The sequence below is a fragment of the Schistocerca serialis genome, chromosome 2 (assembly GCF_023864345.2).
Source record: "Schistocerca serialis cubense isolate TAMUIC-IGC-003099 chromosome 2, iqSchSeri2.2, whole genome shotgun sequence".
In the NCBI taxonomy this organism is placed as follows: Eukaryota; Metazoa; Arthropoda; class Insecta; order Orthoptera; family Acrididae; genus Schistocerca; species Schistocerca serialis.
Window position 1 is genome coordinate 261,441,184 of NC_064639.1, and position 25,176 is coordinate 261,466,359.

Sequence of the window (25,176 nt, forward strand, 5' to 3'; positions counted from 1 at the left end):
TGATCTGGTGTAGCACACTCAATTGCGATCGCGCCGCGCCAGCGATTAAGCCGGAGTGGAATATCGATAACATTTCTCGTATTTCATAAACGGTCTCAGATATCGAAATGAGAATTTGGAAAATGATAGCACGCAAAGAGTAGAGAATTTTGCCATGTCGTTATTGTGCAAAACATCATTGTCTACCGTGTTATTCCGCTAACTACTGAAGTTTTCGATGAAAGAATGTAATTTTCGAGGGCCATCGATAGCTGGTGAAAGGAGAAATTGTATTGATCTGGAACAACATAAGTGAAGACCGTTACACGTTTTCTTTGTACTGAGGATGTAATTTTTCAGGAGCTACCGACCTTAATTTTCCTCTGCTCCTCACTTAATAAACTTAATAAACCACTGTTCCAAAATTCTCTCGCAACATGTTTGTGATGTGAGACCATGTAAAGTACGCTGGGTTTTGGAATAGGAGGCAAATCACATTATGGCAACGAGAGAAATGTGTAGGTTTTACTAAAAATTCGCCACTCACGATGCTTCTCTGAAAGTTACAAACGGTTAACCAGCCAGGAGGTGATAAGTCACTGCATTTTCGGTGGAATTCTTTTTAGATACTAACCATATCAGAGGTGACAGACCTTTTTGAACGGTCACCATGGAAGTGTAGGCGTGGAGGGGCCCAACCTCATACACAGAAAAAAATAAAAGCGTAGGCTTCATTTTAGAATGGCACTTCCACTTCATCACATCGTATTTTCCCTACGACGCCTGCCTGCATGCACCTTCACGGTATTCTATGCAGACTCGCTTATATAGAATAGGAGCAACAGATGGCCTATAACACTTCCTTGGGGAATGCCAGATATGGTTTCTCTTCTTCTCGATAACTTTTCGTCAGTTACTATCAATTGTTACCTTCATCGCTGGAGATCCGGAATCGAGTCACACATCTAACATTCTATAGCATGTGGTGTGATTAGAAGCCGTTTGTGAGGAAAAGTTTCGAAACTCTTCCGGCAATCTAGAAATGTGAAACCAATTTCAGAACCCTGCAGCTAGCACTCAGTACATCGTTTGAGTAATGAGCTACTTGTGTCCCGCAGAAGGGGTGGCGCGGAGTCACATTTCCGTCCTACTATTCAGATTCAGGTTTTGCATGAATTTCCTAAATCAATCCAGGCAAATGTAGGAATGATGCCTGTGGAAGAGGCATGGCATGTTTCCTTCCCCATCGTTCATTACTCTGAGCTTCTGCGAACTCAATAATGACCCAGTTGTAGACAGGACGTTACATTCTAAACTCCCCCCTCTCCTCGTCCAGCAGTGGGTCTCGTCAACGATGTTGCATATGGAGAATTTCTTCATATTTCAAGCAAGACTGGGAGTCCTTACCACTTCAGACAGCAGCAGTAAACTACAGAGAAACCCTTCCAACCCCCCCCCCCCCCCCCCCCACTCACTGTGCATACAGACTGCACGCTGAAGATCTTCCTCAACTTGGCAGCCATATGCCTAACGGGTTCCATCTCTCGACTAACATTATCACTTTCAACTAACAGCACTCCAACTCTCTGCTAACTTCCAGGGTTTTCAGGGCTTCCCCCGAAACAGAGAAGCCACTGCATCTGGCTCAGGATCTTCATCAGCCACACATAGTGCATGAATCCCATTTATCAGACGAACCAAGGGTGTCTTTGGATTGGTCCCCAGGGTGAAGTCTCACTACTTTTCACACACGTCTCCCTCGAATACAGGTGAGGGTTCAATCTCAATGCCAGGAATACCCAGGCTGGCCCTCATTAGTGGACCAATTGGGAGACACATAGGATGATGTAGTGGACATCCCTCGGATCCCCACATCTGGCCCACTAAAGTAATGGCCAATGGCAACAGCCCCAGAATGCATGATTAAAGCAAACATCAACCGGAGCAGTGAGCGAAGGATTACCAATATAATAAAACACAAATGAACGATGAACTCTCCTTGTACTGCTGATGGAACAGAGACTGGAGTCTAACTCTTAAGTCTTGCTTTTTTTTATCAAGTGCAATGTCAGAACTGACTCTCTGGTGCCTCTATGGTTACTAAACGCAAACTGATCGTCATCAAATAGCTCTCCAGTTTTTTTCATTCCTCTGTATCTTACTCTTATCGTCAACTTGGATATATGGGCTGTTAAGCTGATTGTGGGATACTTCTCGCATTCATCCTCCTTTGATATCTTGAGACTGTGTAGATGATGACATTATGAAATGTCTCCGAACTTACGGACACCACAAACCAAAAGGAATAATTGCCTGTTTGCCACCTACCGATGATTTAAGAAACTACAAAGGAATTTGTGCCCTTATTTTGTCACACGTTTTTCGAAGGTCGGTTTAGCTGGCTCTGGATCACACATGTTTTTGATAACAAAGACGTTTTGTTTTTCTGTCACGTTTCAGCCGTTTCCTTCCACTCTTAGAGAACTTCAGCTTACCGTTTCTACCGACTCGTCCTCTACATTTAACATTGCAATTCCTCACCGAAAGGTTTTTAACCTATCTGTATGCTGAATCAGACCTACTAACGCCCATTTCTTTTTTGATTTCTTCGCCTTGTCCCTGCCATTTCGCCTAGGCTTCCATACACTTCCCATTTACTCGTATTTTATTCCTAAGAGGCTTAATTGCTGTATTCCTGACATTTCCTGAACGTTTTATGTACGTCTTGAAGTATTTCTTCTGTTCCCCAAAGTTTACTTACACTTGCCTTATAGCTATATTCATCTGGCCAGCTTCTTTGATTGTGATTTCCAGAGATGTCCATTTCTCTTCAGCACAGCTGCTTCTTGTGGTATTCACTATCACATTATGTCCAGCATCAGAGAGTTATACTTTGGCGATAATGGTCTATAAGGCTGTGCATCATATTTACCAAACCCTTTGTAAACAGGAGCGATCTCTCGCAGTAGACAGGACTGTTCACAGCACAATCTATTCTCGGTAAATATGAGATAGGAAAGGAGCAAGTTCCGCGGCTTAGTCAGTGCGAAAAGTAACTGAAATTGCTTCAGGATAGATGCCTTCATCACTCCAAACTGTCTTAATTTTTTCTCAGTTACGGAAGTGCTAATTTAAATATTTCTCATTTGTAATTTATGAGGCAGGCAAACAGTGTTAAGGTATTATCTTCATCCATATATGCTATTTAAAGTGAATTTCAGTAGTTCAGCTTGCTCTCTGCTATCTTCAGTTTCAACAAGACACGGATCGACGAGAGATTGAACGGACAGTTTGGATCCGTTTATTTGCTTTATATTTTAAGAAAGTTTCCTAAGATTTTTGATAAATCTTCCTCGATGATACATCTGGAAAAATTATTGTTGACTGTACACATGACCCTTTCTGCAGATTTAGAAGTTTTCTCTATCACTTTCCCTGCAGTCCCTCTTGAATAGAGAGAGTAGTGGTCTCTGTTTTCAGAAGAGTCTCTGAGCGGTACCATTAGACCAAGTCTTTGACGTCTTTATGTCTTCATTTCGAACGTACTAATTTGCACGCGTCTTTATAACATCTTTAAGCTTTAGTCACAACAGCTCTGCGTTTGCCGGATCAGCAATAAATGTTCTGATCGTCCTTCGACTAAGGTGTTGATGACTATCAGTTGGGAGAAATATAAATACTCTTCTAGCTTTCTTGACGACATTTCTGCCTTTGGTGTCCATCACTACCTTAATACAATCACTGTCGTTAATCCTTCTCTCACTGTTGACACTCTATTAAGGATAAGGTCTGTTTGTAACCAGAACATTTCATTCACGTGTGGAATGTCGAATACATAGTTCGAGGCGGTTGTCAGACTATGTATTCAGTATTACTTCGTAATGTTGTGAGTCCTCAGCTCCTATAAGCTATTCGTATTTCTGCCAGTCGATACTGGAAAGGTTATAGTCATGCTTGGGAATTTCCGTGCTACCAAATTTAGGCCTTTTGGATGACTTTACGACTGATGTTACTGACTCTGTTGGTCGCTACATAAACGCAATTGTTGATTAAAGTATATCGGCATTTGTTTCTCTTGTCCGTAACAGTTCTTAGTCAGTCTCATTTTGACGAGAGATCTATTACTTGTTGCTATATACACTCTTCCTTTTCCCATGATATCTACTAAACCTGCCATTTTATTCCTCCTTTCCCTCGGGTCATTTAACTTTCCTTCCAGATTTGAATCCACATGCATTTCGGTCTTGGATTTCCTTTAGTATATTGCTACTCACATTCAAAAAGTAGATGGGCTTATTACAAATTTATGTAATTCAATGTGAATAGTACTATCACTGCTACTGTATGATCTTATGCCAGTCAACTGTTTGCATTGCTCTCGTGTGTCCAACCGGTTGCAGTCTGCAGTCGTCGACGAAACGCTATATTTCAATAGAGCGCTTTGCCCTCATCTTCAGGCCATACGTGTAGAGTGATGGTTATTTGTACAGCCCACCTCTCATATAAAGGCTCATTCTGTAGGTATTTATTTTAAATGGTAGCAAGATAAGCTGTCGAAATTTCGTGCTTTGTGTATGAATGCACTCAACTGGACAACGGAGAGAAATGTAGTTTTGACTGTTAGTGTTAGCGTTACTACTATATCAATAAACATAGAAAATGATATCACTACGTCTGATCAAAGGTAAGATAAGGCCTGAACTGTCTCATCTTGCCAAATAAAATAAACAACAAAATAAATGATGTGTAGTAGCTCTTTGTGGAAGCTTAATATATTCGGAAGAAAGCCTCCCTGCGCACTAAAGTTTGGAGAACGATGGCGACAGCACTTGTTTACATGTGGATCTGTGCGAATGGGCGTCCTGCAAGCAATGTGTTAGACGAACTTTTACGTTTAACCAGATATCTTAATACGGGAGTTGCCCTGCTTTTCGTATTCCACAGACAGATAAGTTCAGAAGTATGCATTTGAAGAGAGATAGAAAGTTGCCTTTTTGCTGAAACAATTTGTCAATATACCAACAGGAACAGGTAAGTGTTAATGATAACGAATTTATATTAGTGTGTGTTAAATTCTACGTGTACAGAATGGAACAATTGGTCTTGCAAAATCACAATATTCGTTTCCAGAATGAGATTTTCACTCTGCAGCGGAGTGTGCGCTGATATGAAACTTCCTGGCAGATTAAAACTGTGTGCCCGACCGAGACTCGAACTCGGGACCTTTGCCTTTCGCGGGCAAGTGCTCTACCAACTGAGCTACCGAAGCACGACTCACGCCCGGTACTCACAGCTTTACTTCTGCCAGTACCTCGTCTCCTACCTTCCAAACTTTACAGAAGCTCTCCTGCGAAACTGCAGAACTAGCACTCCTGAAAGAAAGGATATTGCGGAGACATGGCTTAGCCACAGCCTGGGGGATGTTTCCAGAATGAGATTTTCACTCTGCAGCGGAGTGTGCGCTGATATGAAACTTCCTGGCAGATTAAAACTGTGTGCCCGACCGAGACTCGAACTCGGGACCTTTGCCTTTCGCGGGCAAGTGCTCTACCAACTGAGCTACCGAAGCACGACTCACGCCCGGTACTCACAGCTTTACTTCTGCCAGTACCTCGTCTCCTACCTTCCAAACTTTACAGAAGCTCTCCTGCGAAACTGCAGAACTAGCACTCCTGGAAGAAAGGATATTGCGGAGACATGGCTTAGCCACAGCCTGGGGGATGTTTCCAGAATGAGATTTTCACTCTGCAGCGGAGTGTGCGCTGATATGAAACTTCCTGGCAGATTAAAACTGTGTGCCCGACCGAGACTCGAACTCGGGACCTTTGCCTTTCGCGGGCAAGTGCTCTACCAACTGAGCTACCGAAGCACGACTCACGCCCGGTACTCACAGCTTTACTTCTGCCAGTACCTCGTCTCCTACCTTCCAAACTTTACAGAAGCTCTCCTGCGAAACTGCAGAACTAGCACTCCTGAAAGAAAGGATATTGCGGAGACATGGCTTAGCCACAGCCTGGGGGATGTTTCCAGAATGAGATTTTCACTCTGCAGCGGAGTGTGCGCTGATATGAAACTTCCTGGCAGATTAAAACTGTGTGCCCGACCGAGACTCGAACTCGGGACCTTTGCCTTTCGCGGGCAAGTGCTCTACCAACTGAGCTACCGAAGCACGACTCACGCCCGGTACTCACAGCTTTACTTCTGCCAGTACCTCGTCTCCTACCTTCCAAACTTTACAGAAGCTCTCCTGCGAAACTGCAGAACTAGCACTCCTGAAAGAAAGGATATTGCGGAGACATGGCTTAGCCACAGCCTGGGGGATGTTTCCAGAATGAGATTTTCACTCTGCAGCGGAGTGTGCGCTGATATGAAACTTCCTGGCAGATTAAAACTGTGTGCCCGACCGAGACTCAAACTCGGGACCTTTGCCTTTCGCGGGCAAGTGCTCTACCAACTGAGCTACCGAAGCACGACTCACGCCCGGTACTCACAGCTTTACTTCTGCCAGTACCTCGTCTCCTACCTTCCAAACTTTACAGAAGCTCTCCTGCGAAACTGCAGAACTAGCACTCCTGAAAGAAAGGATATTGCGGAGACATGGCTTAGCCACAGCCTGGGGGATGTTTCCAGAATGAGATTTTCACTCTGCAGCGGAGTGTGCGCTGATATGAAACTTCCTGGCAGATTAAAACTGTGTGCCCGCGAAAGGCAAAGGTCCCGAGTTCGAGTCTCGGTCGGGCACACAGTTTTAATCTGCCAGGAAGTTTCATATCAGCGCACACTCCGCTGCAGAGTGAAAATCTCATTCTGGAAACATCCCCCAGGCTGTGGCTAAGCCATGTCTCCGCAATATCCTTTCTTTCAGGAGTGCTAGTTCTGCAGTTTCGCAGGAGAGCTTCTGTAAAGTTTGGAAGGTAGGAGACGAGGTACTGGCAGAAGTAAAGCTGTGAGTACCGGGCGTGAGTCGTGCTTCGGTAGCTCAGTTGGTAGAGCACTTGCCCGCGAAAGGCAAAGGTCCCGAGTTCGAGTCTCGGTCGGGCACACAGTTTTAATCTGCCAGGAAGTTTCATATCAGCGCACACTCCGCTGCAGAGTGAAAATCTCATTCTGGAAACATCCCCCAGGCTGTGGCTAAGCCATGTCTCCGCAATATCCTTTCTTTCAGGAGTGCTAGTTCTGCAGTTTCGCAGGAGAGCTTCTGTAAAGTTTGGAAGGTAGGAGACGAGGTACTGGCAGAAGTAAAGCTGTGAGTACCGGGCGTGAGTCGTGCTTCGGTAGCTCAGTTGGTAGAGCACTTGCCCGCGAAAGGCAAAGGTCCCGAGTTCGAGTCTCGGTCGGGCACACAGTTTTAATCTGCCAGGAAGTTTCATATCAGCGCACACTCCGCTGCAGAGTGAAAATCTCATTCTGGAAACATCCCCCAGGCTGTGGCTAAGCCATGTCTCCGCAATATCCTTTCTTTCAGGAGTGCTAGTTCTGCAGTTTCGCAGGAGAGCTTCTGTAAAGTTTGGAAGGTAGGAGACGAGGTACTGGCAGAAGTAAAGCTGTGAGTACCGGGCGTGAGTCGTGCTTCGGTAGCTCAGTTGGTAGAGCACTTGCCCGCGAAAGGCAAAGGTCCCGAGTTCGAGTCTCGGTCGGGCACACAGTTTTAATCTGCCAGGAAGTTTCATATCAGCGCACACTCCGCTGCAGAGTGAAAATCTCATTCTGGAAACATCCCCCAGGCTGTGGCTAAGCCATGTCTCCGCAATATCCTTTCTTTCAGGAGTGCTAGTTCTGCAGTTTCGCAGGAGAGCTTCTGTAAAGTTTGGAAGGTAGGAGACGAGGTACTGGCAGAAGTAAAGCTGTGAGTACCGGGCGTGAGTCGTGCTTCGGTAGCTCAGTTGGTAGAGCACTTGCCCGCGAAAGGCAAAGGTCCCGAGTTCGAGTCTCGGTCGGGCACACAGTTTTAATCTGCCAGGAAGTTTCATTATTCGTTTGTTCATATCATCATTCATGAAACAAAAATATCACAACATAAATAAAGTCCACTAAAAATGCGGATCAATAAGTAAAATGCCTATGAAACTGAAGTCTTCGCGCCCAAATGAGGCAGCAAATAAACGCAAGGAAGTGAACGTCACCACGAACAGAGCAACAGATAATGATTTTCCAGTCTAAAGCTGGCACACAGCAAGTGGGAAAAAATACGGTAACACGGAAAACACAACAAATTGCCATCCTAATATGGTGCAGGTAAACTGTTGGTGTTCAAGAGTCCTCGTGCAAAATATTAATTAGTTCAGGTAACGGTGAGGAATGTGGATAGCGATGAAGCAGCCTTTTCTCCAAAGCAGATCATAAATGCTCCAAAATATTGAGATCTGGTGACTGCGGTGGCCAGTAGAAACGCTGCTGTTCATCCTAATGCTCAGAAGACCAGTCCGGGACGATGCAAACTATGTGAACAGGGAAGCCTTCCGCCTTGCAACCCATCATCACGACTGGGGAACACACATTGTACCACTGGGTGAACCTCATCAGCCTAAATGGTCACATAATTCTATGTAGTAAAAGCACATCGAAGAGTAATCATATGGCCCATGGAATACAAGGATATGGCTGCTAAAATTATCAGCAAAGACCCATCATTTTTGAGTCTTAGGACGTAAACTCGACAGGAAGTTGGAAACAGTGTGAAACAATTCTCATACAGGCAGATGACAAAATTCCATTGCTCCATAGTCCAGGTGTTATGGCTTCGGTACCACATTTCCCTGTTTCGGGGATTTGCATCACTGTTGATTAGTGGTTTCTGAATTCCTGAGAGCCCTGCAATTCTGCATTCCAGACAGCCCTGGAATTCGCAACTCGTTGCTTCTACAGCTCCCTTCGAGTTTTATTTTTTTTATTTTTTTCGTTAATTTTCTTTCTTTTTTCCTTTTTTTGTGCTGAGAGGGTGCGCGAGGGTGACATTGAGGTGTGCATTGACTTTTGCAGCTGCCATCCACTTATTTTTCGTCACTGTCCTCCTCAATAACCGTCCATCACGCTCAATCAACACACACTTCAGCCCGAGTTGTGATTTAGTGGATGAAGTTTTTCCGCATTCAGTGTGTGCGGAATGAATCTTTGCTACGGTGCCTCTTGAAACAATAATCACTTCGGCTATCCCAACTACGGAAGCACTCAGCATTAGGGCACCAACAATTTGCAAACGTATCGATGCACGAAGCTTCTTCATAATACGCTCACAACTTCACAGAATACTGTTAAGCCCACGACTGACACTTGTAAAGTATTGAAGACACTGCACGCGTGGAGTTCGTATTCAGACACAACTGTGGAACTTAGGATCTTAGCTAGCATCTGCATTTATATTCAAGCAATCATTTCTCGCCTGGTTTCCATTTTTTTCCGCCCTCTGTACATCCGGCAACATACTGGTGAAGCCATCCTTCAGCACAAGGCATTTTGAGTTGCCGATTAATTTTAAACATTATCTAAATACTTATTGTGAGTTGTAAGAGTTGTTTCATGAGCATCAATAAACATTTGAATATTTTAGTAACCATTTAACGAAACATGATCGTTTTGGCCTTTCGGAGCCGGAGACCCACTCGTGTAGCCTTGATGACTACACGACGCAAAGCTTTCCGCGTCACCTGGGCCCGTCAACACCGACATTGGACTGCTGTGGATGGAAAACATGTTGCCTGGTCGGACGAGTCTCGTTTCAAGTTGTATCGAGCGGATGGATGTGTACGGGTATGGAGACAACATCATGAATCCTTGCATGTCAGTAGGAGAGTGTTCAAGCTGGTGGAGACTCTGTAATAGTGTGGGCGTATGCAGTTGGAGTGATATGTGATTCGTGATACGTCTAGATACGACTCTGACAGCCAGCCGGTGTGGCCAAGCGGTTCTAGGCGCTTCAGTCTGGAACCGGGCGACTGCTACGGTCTCAGGTTCGAATCCTGCCTCTGGCAGATGACACGTATGTAAGCATCCTGCCGACCGGTGTGGCCGAATTGTTCTAGGCGCTGCAGTCTGGAACCGCGCGGCCGCTACGGTCGTAGGTTCGATTCCTGCTTGGGGCATGGATGTTTGTGATGTCCCGAGGTTAGTTAGGTTTAAGTAGTTCAAAGCTATAGGGGACTGATGACCTCAGATGTTAAGTCCCATAGTGCTCAAAGCCATTTGAACCATTTTTAAGCATCCTGTGTGATCACCTGCATCCTTTCATGTCCATTGTGCATTCCCACAGACTTGGGCAATTCTTGCAGGACAAAGCGACACCCCACACCTTCAGGATTGCCGAGGTGTGGCTCCAGGGACACTCTTTTAGAGCTGAACACTTCCACTGGCAACCAAACTCTCCAGACATGAGTATTACTGAGCATATCTGGGATGCCTTGCAACGTTCTTTTCAAAAGAGATTTCCTTTCCCTCGTACCCTTACGGTTTTATGGACAGCGCTCCAGATTTAATAACGTCAATTCCCTCCAGCACTACTTCAGGCATTTGTCCTGTTCATACCCCGTCTTGTTGCGGCACTTCTGCATGTTCGCGGCGGACGGTCCCTAGGCTTACACACTACTGAATCTAACTTAAACTAACTTACGCTAATTACAACAGACACACTCATGCCCGAGGGAGGACTCGGACCTCTGACGGGGGAAGACCCGCGAACCGTGGCAAGGCGCCGAGACCGCGCCTTCCACCTTCTTTGGCTCTTCAGTATATACATTTATTAAATGAGTAAATCGGGTAACTAATGTGGAGGTACTGACTAGAAATAGGTAAAAATGAAACTGATGGCAGTACGTGGCTTAAATAAGAGATAAGTTTATAGGAGACATACTGTAGCATGAAGGAATCATCAGTGGTGAGTAGAAATCATGGGTGTAGGTTTCTGTGACCATGCAGAGTCAAGGAGGCTTGCACAGAATATACCGGCGTGCAGAGCTGCAACAATTGTTCAGCCGTATTAACGTAAGGGAGTAAGATCTGACTTCTCTGGTCCCAATTAGATAATTCAGTGCTTACGACCATCCAGATTAAGTTTTCAGATGGGATCCCCGCCACTTTACTTTTATTTAATTGAATAGTTCGATGGATTCATAAACGAAGCGGCGACAAGTTAAATCCCCCTTTTATTCAACTGACTTTGGACTCCATCCCTGATGAAGCTAATGTCGACGGGCTTCTTCCCTCACTTGCATTCCAAACGAAATTGTAGTTCTTCCCACAAACCGATAGGAAAAGTAATTACTGTTGTCATAGGATTCTCTGCATTTCGTGCTTCTGGAAAGGTTGGGTTTGAACCCAATTTCTTGGCTACTGTGGTTTACGAGCAGAAATTATATTCAACAGGTCTAGGATGAATACGGCCAAAGCATTCAGACAGACCTCAACGGTTACAGCCATAAGGGAAATGGAAAATTTTCTTCTCCGTGGTAGTACGATACCTCTTTGACGTAGTCGACTCTTTCTATCTATATTTATGTCTTGGAAGTGTGGAACAGTGCCGATATTTGTAGGCACTGTACGCTACTGAATTTGGGAACAGATGATACAAAGGAAAAGTGTAATTTGAGTCCAAAAGCAAATATTAAAATGGAGTATCCAATCAGCAGAAGTTTGTGCACACAGAAATAACGGCGTGGAGTATTGGTGACTGGGACGCCTCAGTAAATTAAGGGGCTCAATGGAGGGTGAAGAGTTAACCGAATGATAAAGCTTTGAGCTACGGAAAAGGCTGCAAGAGCACTGTGCTCCAATACTTTTGAACAAGTCTATCAGATATGCCGCAGTGAGCATTAGACTGCACATGAGCGCTATTTGAGAGACCAGAAGCGAGAGTGGGAAAGCTGAGAGACGTCATCAACCAACGACATATCCTAAAAAACAAATGGTAAATAGGACTAGTAAATTAATACAGCTGACTTGATAGAGAGCATTATGAAAGAGAGTCCGCAGCTCGTGGTCGTGCGGTAGCGTTCTAGCTTCCCAAGCCCGGGTTCCCGTGTTCGATTCCCGGCAGGGTCAGAGATTTTCTCTGCCTCGTGATGACTGGGTGTTGTGTGATGTCCTTAGGTTAGTTAGGTTTAAGTAGTTCTAAGTTCTAGGGGACTGATGACCATGGATGTTAAGTCCCATAGTGCTCAGAGCCATTATGAAAGAGTTCATTGGTTTACATGCGTGAATTTAGACATTACTACTACTACTACTACTACTACTACTGCTTTTAGGAAAATAGGAAGCAAAGCAATAACTTTAACCTTATATAAACTGAAAGTGGTGGGGGGGGGGGGGGAGTAAAGGAAAAGGGTTGGACAATTGATGTCAGCTGCATCGGAACTTTATATGGAATGAGTGTCCATGAGTAAAAATGTGAGCTGAAGTGGGATTCACACGCAGGATCCCCTACGTAATATGCAGTTGGTTTAAACACCGTGCACTTAGAGTTTTTTGTAATTTAGAGGTCTGTTTCAACACACCTCTCGGCCGACTCACATTCCCACCTCGCTCCACCTATCCGCAGTCTCTGTCCTCCATGCTCGCTAGTTTTTAGATTAACGCAGGAGGCTGAACGTGTATCTGTTCCTTCGGACATGTCTGAAAGAACCGACACAACCCGTCCAAGCTGCTGATTCGCCTCGACTGGCAATGAATCCACCACCTTCAGTGCGTATGCACGCTCACGTCCGACCTCATGCGGTAATCTAAAAGTAGCGAACATGGATTACATAGACGTGGACTGTGACTGATGGCACTAGGTAGGCATGTGGAACGGCAGAGAGGCATGCCGAGATCGTTGGCGCAACTGCCTGAAACACTGTGTCAGCTTGTTCGGTCAGAGAGCAGTCCGTAACAACTAAAGTATTCAAGAATCAACTTGAAGAGATGTCACTTGACACCCTCTCAGATCAAATGGAACTAACAATAGCGAAAAAAATGTAGCTTTTAAAAAAAGAAAAAAAAGGAGCAATGGTTAATTTAACTGCCTAGTAAGCTGCGTATCCCGGGTTCGAATTCCGGTCCGGTACACATTTTCACTCGTCGCCATTAATAGTCGATGAAGCTCACATCAATAGCTCCTTTCCTTTACCTTTCTTTCTCCCTTCCACCTTTAATTTAGGTAATATTTATCACAGCTGCAGATTCCGCGTGGTGTCTGTCCTTTCGGACATGTCAGAAAGAATAGAGAACACACATTCATATAATACTTTTAATATCGTTGTTTGCTGATGCAGAAGTAATAAAACTGTGACACGAAGAGCAGGAGCTTACTGTGTCTGAATAACGTAATGTTTGTAATATTGATGATAAGATAAATTGTCTCGTACAATGATTAAGGTGCAAACACATACACTACGCGATAGGAAAAAGATTAAATGTTGGGCAGCGTTACTTGTGAAATGGAATGATTGTCGACTTAGGGAATTACGGTGGTGACTTTATATAATTAAAATCAATAAGACATAAAATTACTGATATAGCTCAGTAAGATTACATTCTTTTACCATGCAGTCTAATACTCGTCACTTTTTGGTTCTGTCATTTGCTGGAAACCTTGTTGCAAACCAGTGTATGCATGGAACGCACTGTGTATCTGCGAGTAATACGGGCTATGAAAGTTCCTTTTTAACAGTTATTTTGCCATTTGCTCTCTCTATATGAAAGAGTAGGGATGGTTAGCGTTTAACCCCCCGTCGACGTCTGGGTCATTTATAGATTCGGAAGAAAGTCGAGGTTATACAAGTAAAGGCAGAGCTACTGTCAACCAAAAGAGGGGTTTTAACACCACAGTGCCTCTTTTATTTTATTTTATTTTCATGGTCCTGTTGGATGTGACATGTCCTTGGCTTCCTACGACTATCGAACCTACTCTGCCAGTTATAAGGGACATAGAGTTCGACATGAACTCAAAACGTAGGGGCAATAAAGTGTTTTTCACGTTAACAAACATTGCCAGATGGGAAAGAAGTGATAGGTGGCACTCAAGAATCCTAGTAATGAACAGGTAACATGCCGTAGACATTTGGATACCTAGTTTTGTATTAAAATATACAGTCAGCGAGACACAAAACGTAGAAACAGGGGAACCAAATCAACTGTGCCTCCCGCCGAGATTGAGAAAACGCTCGGATTGGGCAGCGATGAGGAACGAAGACAAAAGCGGAGCAACACTGGCGTTAATCCGTCTGTGGCAGCGTTCGTCAAACTTTTTTACACGAGTGCAAACACTGACCTCGGGCCGCATATGTGCTGATCTTATTATTAATTAGTGACATACAAAGATTGTTAAGTTACAAGCTCCGGCAGATTTGCTGTTGCAAAGGGGGATAAGTACTGATCGTTAACCATACAGAACGCTTCGTGTCGACTGTTCTTTGTTTTAGACTGCTGCCGCCGTAAGTGACCATAAACTTACGACAGTGTCATTTCCTGACAAAGTGTTGTATTGTCTGTGTGAGTGGATGATTTCTTAATTATTCATAGTAACTTTCCTTACATTTAAACGCATTATGCAATATACGATACGATAAGGTATGTTTACTAAATGTTTTGAATGTCATTTTTCCTCTGCTCTTGCACTGTATTATAGCAGCATTAATTAAATTTCATATAATTACCGCATTTGAAGATGACCGTCTTTGTGATGCTTACTTACGAATCCATACTACTTCAGTGTCAAAATTTATGCCATAGCTCCTGATCGGTACTAGTCACGCACGCCGTTGTATTGTCCATACTGAAACACAGCCAATAAAACATGTCCTCTCTCAAATCCTCTACGCGCTACTTACCTCTCTCTTCTTGAGGTAAGCAGCCGACTTTACTTTTGTCATAGACAAAATCACCAAAGTCCGTTAAATTAAGCAGATCTTAAAATAAAACGGTCTCTGTAAGTATAGTTGTTTGCCGCTGAGTGGAAAAAATACACTCTTCAGAAGCTTTAAATGTTGACTGAAGTGTTCAGTTTCCGTTGTAGTTGCTAGAGGGATATTATTATAATATACGGCAGAGTACCGCTGGTCGCACAGATACTTGCTTCGGGCCTCGTCCGGTCCGCAGGCCACACTTCGACGATCAATGATATAGGAAAACAGTGAAAAAGCTGAACCTAGATGTGCAGGAGGTGATTTGTGCTATACCACTCACGAATGCTAGTTCATTGAAAAACACAGTGGTTGCTATAATCATAACTCATGTGATCTATAAATATTTATAGTATTTAAGAGGCACTGTAACACATTTCTAAGCTTAATGTAGAAACTTAAAAGAGTATAAATTAGCACCACCTTAGAGACATTATGACCTAGGAATCTCTAGTTAATAATAGCGAAAGCCTTACCCTATCGGCATCAAAGGACTTCATCCCAAACGGCGGCGGACACATGTGATGTTTGTGTTGGTGTCCGACTGAAACGGACGCTGTGGCAAGAAGAATTGCTACCTTGTACAACACGGCCATCATTGTAAACACAACTGGTGGCGATTCTCGTAACAGCGTTCTTATATGCACGAATATTGCGGCTCGGTTCACACGGCTTTGTGTCCTTTGCTGTCTTCCGAAAAAAGGCTCGTGTAAACTTAATTGCTCCAAGCGTCATCTGTGGCTCTTCCGCAACGCCTGAGGTGCCACGGTAAGGTCACGTTGCGCAACGGAAAGCTTTGTTCTCTCCGCTTTTTGAGCAGAATTGGCAGTGACACCTTGACGGCTAAAAGGAGGTGGTTAGTAATAATCCACGACATGTTCCTTCCAGGTTTTGCTAGCGTTTGTGGCAAGAAGTAACTACCAGTAAGTTTACCAAGAAGAAATTGGTGTGGTAGCATCTGTGTGGTATTATTAATTTCTTAATCTCTAGGTTGATGTTTATTCGTTGTTGGAAAAGAGTAGTCACCTCAGCAACGATGTTATTCGTTTAAACCTTTTCAGACACAGCGTTTGAAACTAACCACGGAGTAAATCACAGTAAATCACAGGGTTTCGAGCAACCCTGGCGCAAAACCTTCGTTTCGTGCCTAAGCCTCGTTACCTACCGAAACTTGTGAAGTCACTTAACGACTTTCTGTGCTTGTATGTGCGCGGATAAATTAAGTTTTATTTTTTTTAAGAAAACGAAAGACGAATGTTTGAATTTGTTGATACAGTAACAACATTCATTACAATCTCTTACAGTAACAGAAATTTACATCTATGTTTTATCCTGCAAATTTACATGGAACTGTTTCATGGACCATTACCGCTGTATAAAGGAAGCAGTGATAAAAATTACTGCATTACAACAAAAATAACTTTTAAGAATCGTGAAGGCGATTACGCGAAAAGTCACACAATTCTAAAGGCTGTAAATTCATCTAAATACTTAGTGATTTCAATTACAAATAACCTAAATTGGAGCGATCACATAGATAATGTTGTGGGAAGAGCAAACGAAAGACTGCGATTTATGCGCACAACACTTAGAAGGAGCAACAGGGCTACTAAAGAGACCGTTTACACCACGCTTGTCCGCCCTATTTTGGAGTACTGCTGTGCGGTGTGGGATCCGCATCAGGTGGGACTGACGGATATCGAAAAAGTACAAAGAAGGGCGGCTCGTCTTGTATTATCGTGAAATAGTGCCACAGACATGGTACGTTAATTGGAGTGACAGTCTTTAAAATAAAGTCAGTTTTCGTTGCGAAGGGATCTTCTCCTGCGTTTGCGAAAACATTCTGTTGGCACCAACCTACATATGAAGAAATGATCATCACGATAAAGTAAGATATTTTGTCACCAATTTAATTACGCAGCTGGCCGAGCCGATCTAGGCGCTTCAGTCTGGAACCGCGCTACCACTACGGTCGCAGGTTAGAATCCTGCCTGGGGCATGGATGTGTGTGATGTCCTTATGTTAGTTAGGTTTAAGTAGTTCTAAGTTCTAGAGGACTGATGATCTCAGAAGTTAAGTCCCATAGTGCTCAGAGCCAGCCATTATTTTTAACAGTTTTTTAACCAGTTCCCAGTCAAGGTGTATATTGTGGTAATTATTTCTGTACAGCATGTACATGCCACAGTCAAAGTTCTCTGAAATTCCTCGCACGACGTGGCTGGGAGGATTCTTGTTACATGGCAGGAAGCAATGAACCAGGAAGCCTGCACTCGTCACGTCTACTCGAGCTACATTCAGTCTTAGTGATAACTGGTCGCATATTATTAATGTCTGTACAGGGCGTCCCAATAATGTTACGACACACTTTGGCAGGTTCTAGAGGGTGGATTGAGGGATAAATTGAGCATAGTAACCCATGTGTGGCACGTCTTCCAATGACTCTAAAGGGTGTAGATGTTATGGGTTCTGGCGAAGTTTTGGAAGCAAGCGTGACTTTGGAACCTGACAGACCGCAGGCGGACGTCTTGCAATGTTGATTGTAATTCAATGATTACCGCTGCTTGCCACGATCTCCAGTGAAGATGATGGAGCTATCCTCTGCATAGACAGCCCGTGTCTCGTATGAATGTGAAGCTCTATTGTCTTTGTGGATGACGGTTTCAGGCACAGGTTTCCACTGCTTTTTCTGTTCTCCTGTATACCGGAATTAACTGGATACTTTAGACGGTTCGATGAGAAAAATAGACTGTGGATTGCTGCTCCTGACTGAAAGGATCACCAGTGAGGCAACAGAGCAATGTATTCATAGGAGACAAAGAATTTCTACGCAGCAGCTAGCTCCATCTCCTCAACTGGCGATCATGACAATCAGTCGCGATCACTGAATAAGAGACGACATTGCGGGCGTTGGGCCTACGATCAGTCGACGTACAAAATCACTTTTTCTGCCGAAGAGGTGGCCTGGCGGCATTCGCCGGCGGCTATATTTCCGACGCTCTGTAGTATCGTTGGATGACGTTTCTGAACATGGGTACCTGTCCTCGATTTCTTTCTCAAGACACCCTTAAACCCGCTCGAATTTGTCGCAACTTTTCTGGGACACCCTGTATACTGGCCGCACGATAAACATGCTCGTGATTCTGGATCCGGACACTAGTATCATTCAAATTGACGTATGAGTCACCGCCATCACACGAACAGCTGAGCTGAGCTGAGCTGAAACCATTGAGACTCCAGCACGCATTGGGGTAAATGCTGCGTCTGAATTTCGTAAAGTTGGGCTTCATAAAGAAACTATCACTCACCAGGTTTCCAGTGTAGTGCAAGTCCAGCACGCCTCCGAAAGTTATAAGTAAATTGAAGGTGGAGAGGGAGGAAAGAAAAGGGAAGGGAGGGGATCACGGCTGTCAGCTGCATCGGACATTACGCGGAATCAGCGGGATCTCTTGGTTACTAGGCAGATGCGTTAACCACTGCGCCATCCGGGACACAGCGTTACTGCAGCCGCGCAGACGATCTCGACACGCCTCACCACCCATGCACATTCCCATAGAGTGCTATCTATCCGTATTCCGTGTCCATTTCCTCCAAGCTCGCTGCTCTGAGATTCGCACAGGAGGTCGGACGTATTTGTGTATCCATTGCCAAGCTAGGCGATTTTATTATATGGAAGTGTGGTGTCTGCTCTTTCGATCACGTCCGAAAGAACATACACTACGCATTCATATAATGCCTCCGAAGGCGTAGCAAGGAAAAAAAAAAAAAAACAGTTGAGAGGCTGAATGGCAAAGAGTCCTGATTTTAACGGAGCTGATTCTCTTTGGCCTGAACTATAATGTCTGTGCTTGCACCTGCGGTGTCAACAATTACAGCAGCTACTAGTACAATGAAGTGTGCAGCCTGATGACTGTACACTGCGCGCGTACGTTGAGAAGGCACTGCAGGGAGTTGGTTACATTCATTCCATTCCGTTGTGTTTTCTAAACGGGAAGGGAGATGCACTCTCACAGTAGGGCAGTGACCATGCACACACTCCTAGCGTTACACGACGGACTCACGATGTTGGTAATGCTTTCTCGCTACCACGATCAACAAATTCGTGCCTCACAGATCATGGCACATGCCCCAGTCAGAGTTACAGGAAACATCTGTTAAGCAGTTTTGAAAACATGTGGAGGTAGCGTAAAGTATTACCTGTAATGCTGATAGCCGGCCGCGGTGGTCTAGCGGTTCTAGGCCCTCAGTCCGGAGCCGCGCGACTGCTACGGTCGCAGGTTCGAATCCTGCCTCGGGCATGGATGTGTGTGATGTGCTTAGGTTAGTTAGGTTTATGTAGTTCTAAGTTCTAGGGGACTGATGACCATACATGTTAAGTCCCATAGTGAGCCATTTGTAATGCTGATATTCGACATATTTACGATCGGTTTGTAACAAAACGGGGATATTAGACCTACTTTTAATAGCAGAAGTGATTGAGTATCCAATTGGTGGTCGAAGCTCGTTTTGTATAAACAGTTTCTCTTTGAATATGGTGGTTCAAATGGTTCAAATGGCTCTGAGCACTATGGGACTTAACATCTATTGTCATCAGTCCCCTAGAGCTTAGAACTACTTAAACCCAACTAACCTAAGGACATCACACAACACCCAGCCATCACGAGGCAGAGAAAATCCTTGACCCCGCCGGGAATCGAACCCGGGAACCCGGGCGTGGGAAGCGAGAACGCTACCGCACGACCACGAGTTGCGGGCAATATGGTGGTCAAAACTGTTGTAATCCCACGTGTAACGTAAAAAAAATTATAAAATAAATTTGTTGGCCAACTCATATATTGTCCCTGTATTGCAAATTTAAGAATTTAGTTAGTTACGAGACATACAGCACGAGTACTGGTCGATAATGTGAACTGTTTTTGGCCCACAATTAGTGCAGTAACTTATAAGAAAATATTGAGTCTGTAAACATTAATAACGCGTTAAAGAATGGAACAAAACAAGAAAACACGTGTTTATCAGTTGCTAAACTTCATAAAAGCATCTGCTGCAGTCGTCAGGCAGTAAGAACCAGCCATAACTTACGTTAGCTTGGCGTGCGTGCGGACAGCCTCTTTATTTGTTTTAAATTCACAAATGTTTACTACATGGGCAATAACCAAGTTAAGATATACTTACTACGCAAACAATTACAACATAAGGATGTTTTAAACTGCAATGAATATTATTTCGTGGCCGTACTTCTACAGAAATCACCGGAGAATCTGTAAGAAGTAAACGAATGAAAATATATAACTTTGTGGTCGACATTGTTCACTGCTCGCAATAATAAGGAAGCTTAAATAGAGTGACTGTAATTTATCAGTATCAGTTACGTCATAGTTCCAACACTAAATCATTTTAAACAATGTTTAGAGACAGACTGAATTAATGACAAGCATTTGGTAATCTGGCAGCTAACTTTAAATATAGATAAATGTAAATTAATGCAGATGAATAGGAGTGTAGCGCTTGACACAGTCAAGTCGATTAAATATTTGGGCGTAACAGAGCGATATGAAGTGGGACAAGCATGTAATGGCAGTTGTTGGGAAGGCGGTTAGTCGTCTTCGGTTCGCTGGTAGAATTTTGGGAAGATGTGGTTCATCTGTGAAGGAGACCGCTTATAAAACACTAATACGACCTATTCTAGAGTACTGCTCGAGCGTTTGGGATCTCTATCAGGTCGGATTGAGGGAGGACATAGAAGCAATTCAGAGGCAGGCTGTTAGATTTGTTATTGGTAGGCTTGATCATCACGCGAGTGTTACGGAAATGCTTCAGGAACTCGGGTGGGAGTCTCTGGAGGAAAGGAGGCGTTTTTTTCGTGAATCGCTACTGAGGAAATTTAGAGAACCTGCATTTGAGGCTGACTGCAGTACTATTTTACTGCCGCCAACTTACATTTCGCGGAAAGACCACAAAGATAAGATAAGAGAGATTAGGGCTCGTACAGAGGCATACAGGCAGTCATTTTTCCCTCGTTCTGTTTGGGAGTGGGTCAGGGAGAGAAGATGCTAGCTGTGGTACGAGGTACCCTCCGCCACGCACCGTATGGTGGATTGCGGAGTATGTATGTAGATGTAGATGGCGGAATTATGTTAATACACTCGTCAACGTTTTACGAAAAATAAAACTATTTTCTATCCAATGTGATAGACTAAATTATCGCCTCTTGTGCCTCATCTATGGCTGCGATAAGTTTCAATAGGGACCATTACTGAGTAAACGTATACAGAGAAGAGACTACGTTCACAACAAAATCAATAATGTTCAGATACACAACTTTGACTGATTAGAAAAGTAAAAACTTTCACTTTAAAATAAACAAGTTGCACATTTAAAAGCCTGCGTTTCCTAAGCCCTTTTGATGCATTTTACCCGGTGGCTACCTTATGACGGATAGCAGGAGGACTATGATTAAAACTGAATAAACTGCCGACAATGATCGACAAATACTAGCGCTGCAGCCATTTTTCTCCTACTATTTTTATCTTTGTTTCACTATCGAAAGTTCACATTTATAATATCTTCATTTGAAGAGACGCAAATGTACACACGCTACAAATAGTAATTAATTAGTTGGTCACAGAGAGAAATTTTACATTCACTTTTCCGCTCCGTAGCGCTCACGCAACCCTAGGGTCCACTGAGTTACGTAACAGTTTATTGAGTTACACACAGTCATTGTGCTTTTCATGTTAAAATGTAATTCACACATTGCTCCAGTTGCGAGTTTGTGACCACACTTCATAGTTCCCGCAAAAACGTCTTTGACCATTCAGCTGAATATCAGAGCGCACAGTTTATTTCAGCGTTAATCATTATGTTCCCGCCAATGACAATAATCCAGTTCACAATTCGTTTACACCATTTCAACAACACGTGACATTCGTAAAGCACCAGCTTTCCAAGATTTCACCATGAACTCGTGGCTTACTAAGAACACCCATTATTCATTGTTGGCTCTTCCATAACCTCTTATAACAAAGGTTTCCTACTGATTCTTCGGTCTGTATACCTGTCCATGTATATCATTGATGTATTAGAATGTGAAATGAAGCGTGAAGCATAATTGGCCAATTGCATAGATAATAAACACAATGCAGCCTACATGGATCATGTTCTCATTTTCTCATAAATACAGTCTCGTCTTATCGAGTCAAACTGATAACTAGTGTTATAAAGAAAAATGCTACATCGTTACAGGGTCTTTGAAATACTGAAGGCCCCCGTTGCGGCAACAGAAGCACAAAATAAGGCAGCACCGATAGTGGAGATTGGCTAACGTCACGGTTTGGTACTGCGAGTTGTTACTCGTACAGTGTGGCCGACAGCGCACCGATTTCAGCCGAGAAGAAGTTAAGGTAGGCCGTAGCAGCTTCGGGAAGAACATTTACAGATGCTACACTATCTATGGCGGTCTCTAGAGCGTAGTTCTACATGTTTACATGCCAAGATTAACGCAGATGGGTTTCATGAGATAAAAAGAACGTTTCGGGATCAACATCTCCATCAAGCACAGACCGCATTACCCAGTTGCAGTAAGTACGATGAACAATAGTATCTGAATTGGTCCACTGATGCAGTACAGCTACTTTACAAGATGCTGTTTGGATTTATGCATACTCTGAGAGCAGACGCTACTGAAATGTGACACGGAAGCGCTAAACTGGCTGTGCCCCACGGAAATGTGATACAACGGCTATTATTCTCCACATAACAAATGATTTGGCGGACAGAGTGGACAGCAATCTGCCGTTGTTTGCTGATGATGGCGTGGTGTGCGGTAAGGTGTCGAAGTTGAATGACTGTAGGGAGATACAAGAAGACTTGGACAAAATTTACAGTTTCTGTGATGAATGGCAGATAGCCCTAAATGTGGAAAAATGTAAATTAAAGCTGATGAGTAGGAAGATCAAACCTGTAATGTTCAGATACAGTATTACTAGCGTTCTGCTTGATTGTCAAGTCGTTTAAATATCTATACATCAAGTTGCAAAGCGATATGAGGTGGAACGAACATGTGAAAACTCTTGTAGGGAAGGTGAAAGGTTGGCTTCGGTTTATTGAGAGAATTTACTGGAAGAGTTGTTCATCTGTATGGGTAACCGCATGTAGGACGCTGGTGCGACCCATTCTTGAGCACTTCTCAAGTGATTGGGATCCGTACCAGATCGGATTGAAGGATGACATCGAAAAAATACAGAGGCGTGTTTCTAGATTTGTTATCGGTAGGATCGAACATCACGTAAGTTTTAACGGAGATGCTTCGGGAACACAAATGGAAATCCATGGAGGGAAGATGACGTTCTTCTGGATGAACAGTATTGAGAATTTAGAGAACCAGTATTTGAATCTGACTGCTGAAAGATTGTACTACCGCCAACATACATTGCACCTAAGCGTCACAAAGATAAGATTCGAGAAGTTAGGGCTCATATTGAGACATGAAGACAGTAGTTTTTTGCTCGCTCTTTTTGCGAGTGGAACTGGAAAGAAAATGACAAATAGTGGTACAGGGTACCCTGCGTTATGCACTGTATGTACAGTAGCTTGTTGAATATCCATGCAGATGCAGAGGTAGATGAAGATATAGAGGAAGATCTCAATAAACAAATAAAAAAGTTGTAATTTACACGTACAGAGAAACAAGTGATTACAGTTTCAGAAAAATTGGGTGATTTATTCAAGAGAAAAAGCTTCATAAATGATGCAAGTCAATAATCCATTGGTCTACCTCTGGCCCTAATGAAAGCAGTTATTCGGATTTACATTGATTGACAGAGTTATTGGATGTCATTTTGTGGAATATCGTGCCAAATTCTGTGTAATTGGCGCGTCATACCGTCAAAATCCCGGACTAATTTGAGGGCCCTGCCCATAACGCTCCAAACTTTCTCAATTGCCTAGAGATCCGGCTACCTTGCTTTCCAATGTATGGTTTGACAAACACTAAGACAAGCAGTAAATCTTTCGCTGTGCGCATGCGGACATTATCTTGTTGAGATGTAAGCCGAATATGGCTAGCCATGGCGGGCAAGGAAACGGGGCTTGGAACATCGTTCTGGGGAAGCTCTGGACAGCGGTGAGAGACCTACCTGACTGTTGTCTGCCATACGGCTGACAAACAGAAGTGATGATCTTGGGTGTCATCTCTTTTCATAGCAGGACCCCTTTGGTTGTCATCCACCGTATCCTTGCAGCTCAGCGGTTCGTCAACGATGTTCAACGCCCCGTTTCCTTGCCTGCCATGGCAAGCCATCGTCGGCCTACATTTCTCAGCAAGATAATGTCCACATGATGATCTTGGGTACCATTTCTTTTCATACCAGGACCCCTTTGGTTGTCATCAGGGGCACCCTTACAGCACAACAGTACGTCGACGATATTTACGCCCCGTTTTGTTTGTCTTTAATGAGAAGCCGTCCTGGGCCCACATTTCAGCAAGGTAACGCACGCTCGCACGGGGTCAAGAGTTTCCCCATCTTGACCAGCAAGTCGCCGGATCTCTCCCCCCCCCCCCCCCCCCCAAATTGAGAATTTTTGTAGCATTATGGGCAGGACTCTGCAGCCAACTCAGTATTTTGACTATCTGACAGAATTTGGCAGGATATCCCTCAGGAGGGCATTCAATCATTCTATCAATCGGTGCCAAGTCAATTAACTGTTTGCATAAAGGTCAGAGATGGAACAACACGTTACTGACTTGCCCAGTTGGCGAAGCTCTTTCTTTTCAGTAAATAATTAAATTTTTCTGAAACTATAGTCTTTTATTGTCTGCTCATGTACATCATATCTACCAATTTCAGTCCTATTAAATTAATTCCTTTGTCGTGGTCTCTCTCTCTCTCTCTCTCTCTCTCTCTCTCTTTCTTTCTAAGAATATGTTCTATTTGTATTACACGGCTCACTTCAGGCAAAGATCTGGCAAGAGTTCCGACGTGCGATTCTCTACCCTAACTTCTGAAAAACCTCATTAGCCAACAACCTCTGAGAGATGTGACAGCTGGAATGTTTGCCTTCGTTGCAGTGTGAATTACTAAACCGACTTTTTTTCCACCAAACAACAACTTCTGATAGGTACGCGAGCATTACACCGGAATCACGTTTTCCGACAACTAACAACCGAGATCTACATTCATTTCATGAATAAAAGTGCGGGAGAGCAAACGAGCAATGCTTCTACTGCAGCAGTACAAGTCGTTAACGTGAGGTATTAAGTGCTCCAACGATTGTCTCTGACTGTTGTCCAAGGCTGTTACTGTATCATCCGCGTTTCAGCTTTACATTAAGG

At 43.8% G+C, this 25,176-nt stretch overlaps 1 protein-coding gene across 1 annotated transcript in view; it reads right to left on the reverse strand.

The window, feature by feature from the left end:
• LOC126455512 (apolipoprotein D-like) overlaps positions 1–15,476 on the reverse strand; it is a 33,309-nt gene extending 17,833 nt beyond the window's left edge. The window contains exon 1 of the mRNA XM_050091261.1: positions 15,323–15,476. Within this exon, the coding sequence (XP_049947218.1) occupies positions 15,323–15,445 (123 nt within the window). The 5' untranslated portion in view covers positions 15,446–15,476. The remainder of the gene's footprint in view (positions 1–15,322) is intronic.
• Between the last annotated feature and the right edge of the window lie 9,700 nt (positions 15,477–25,176).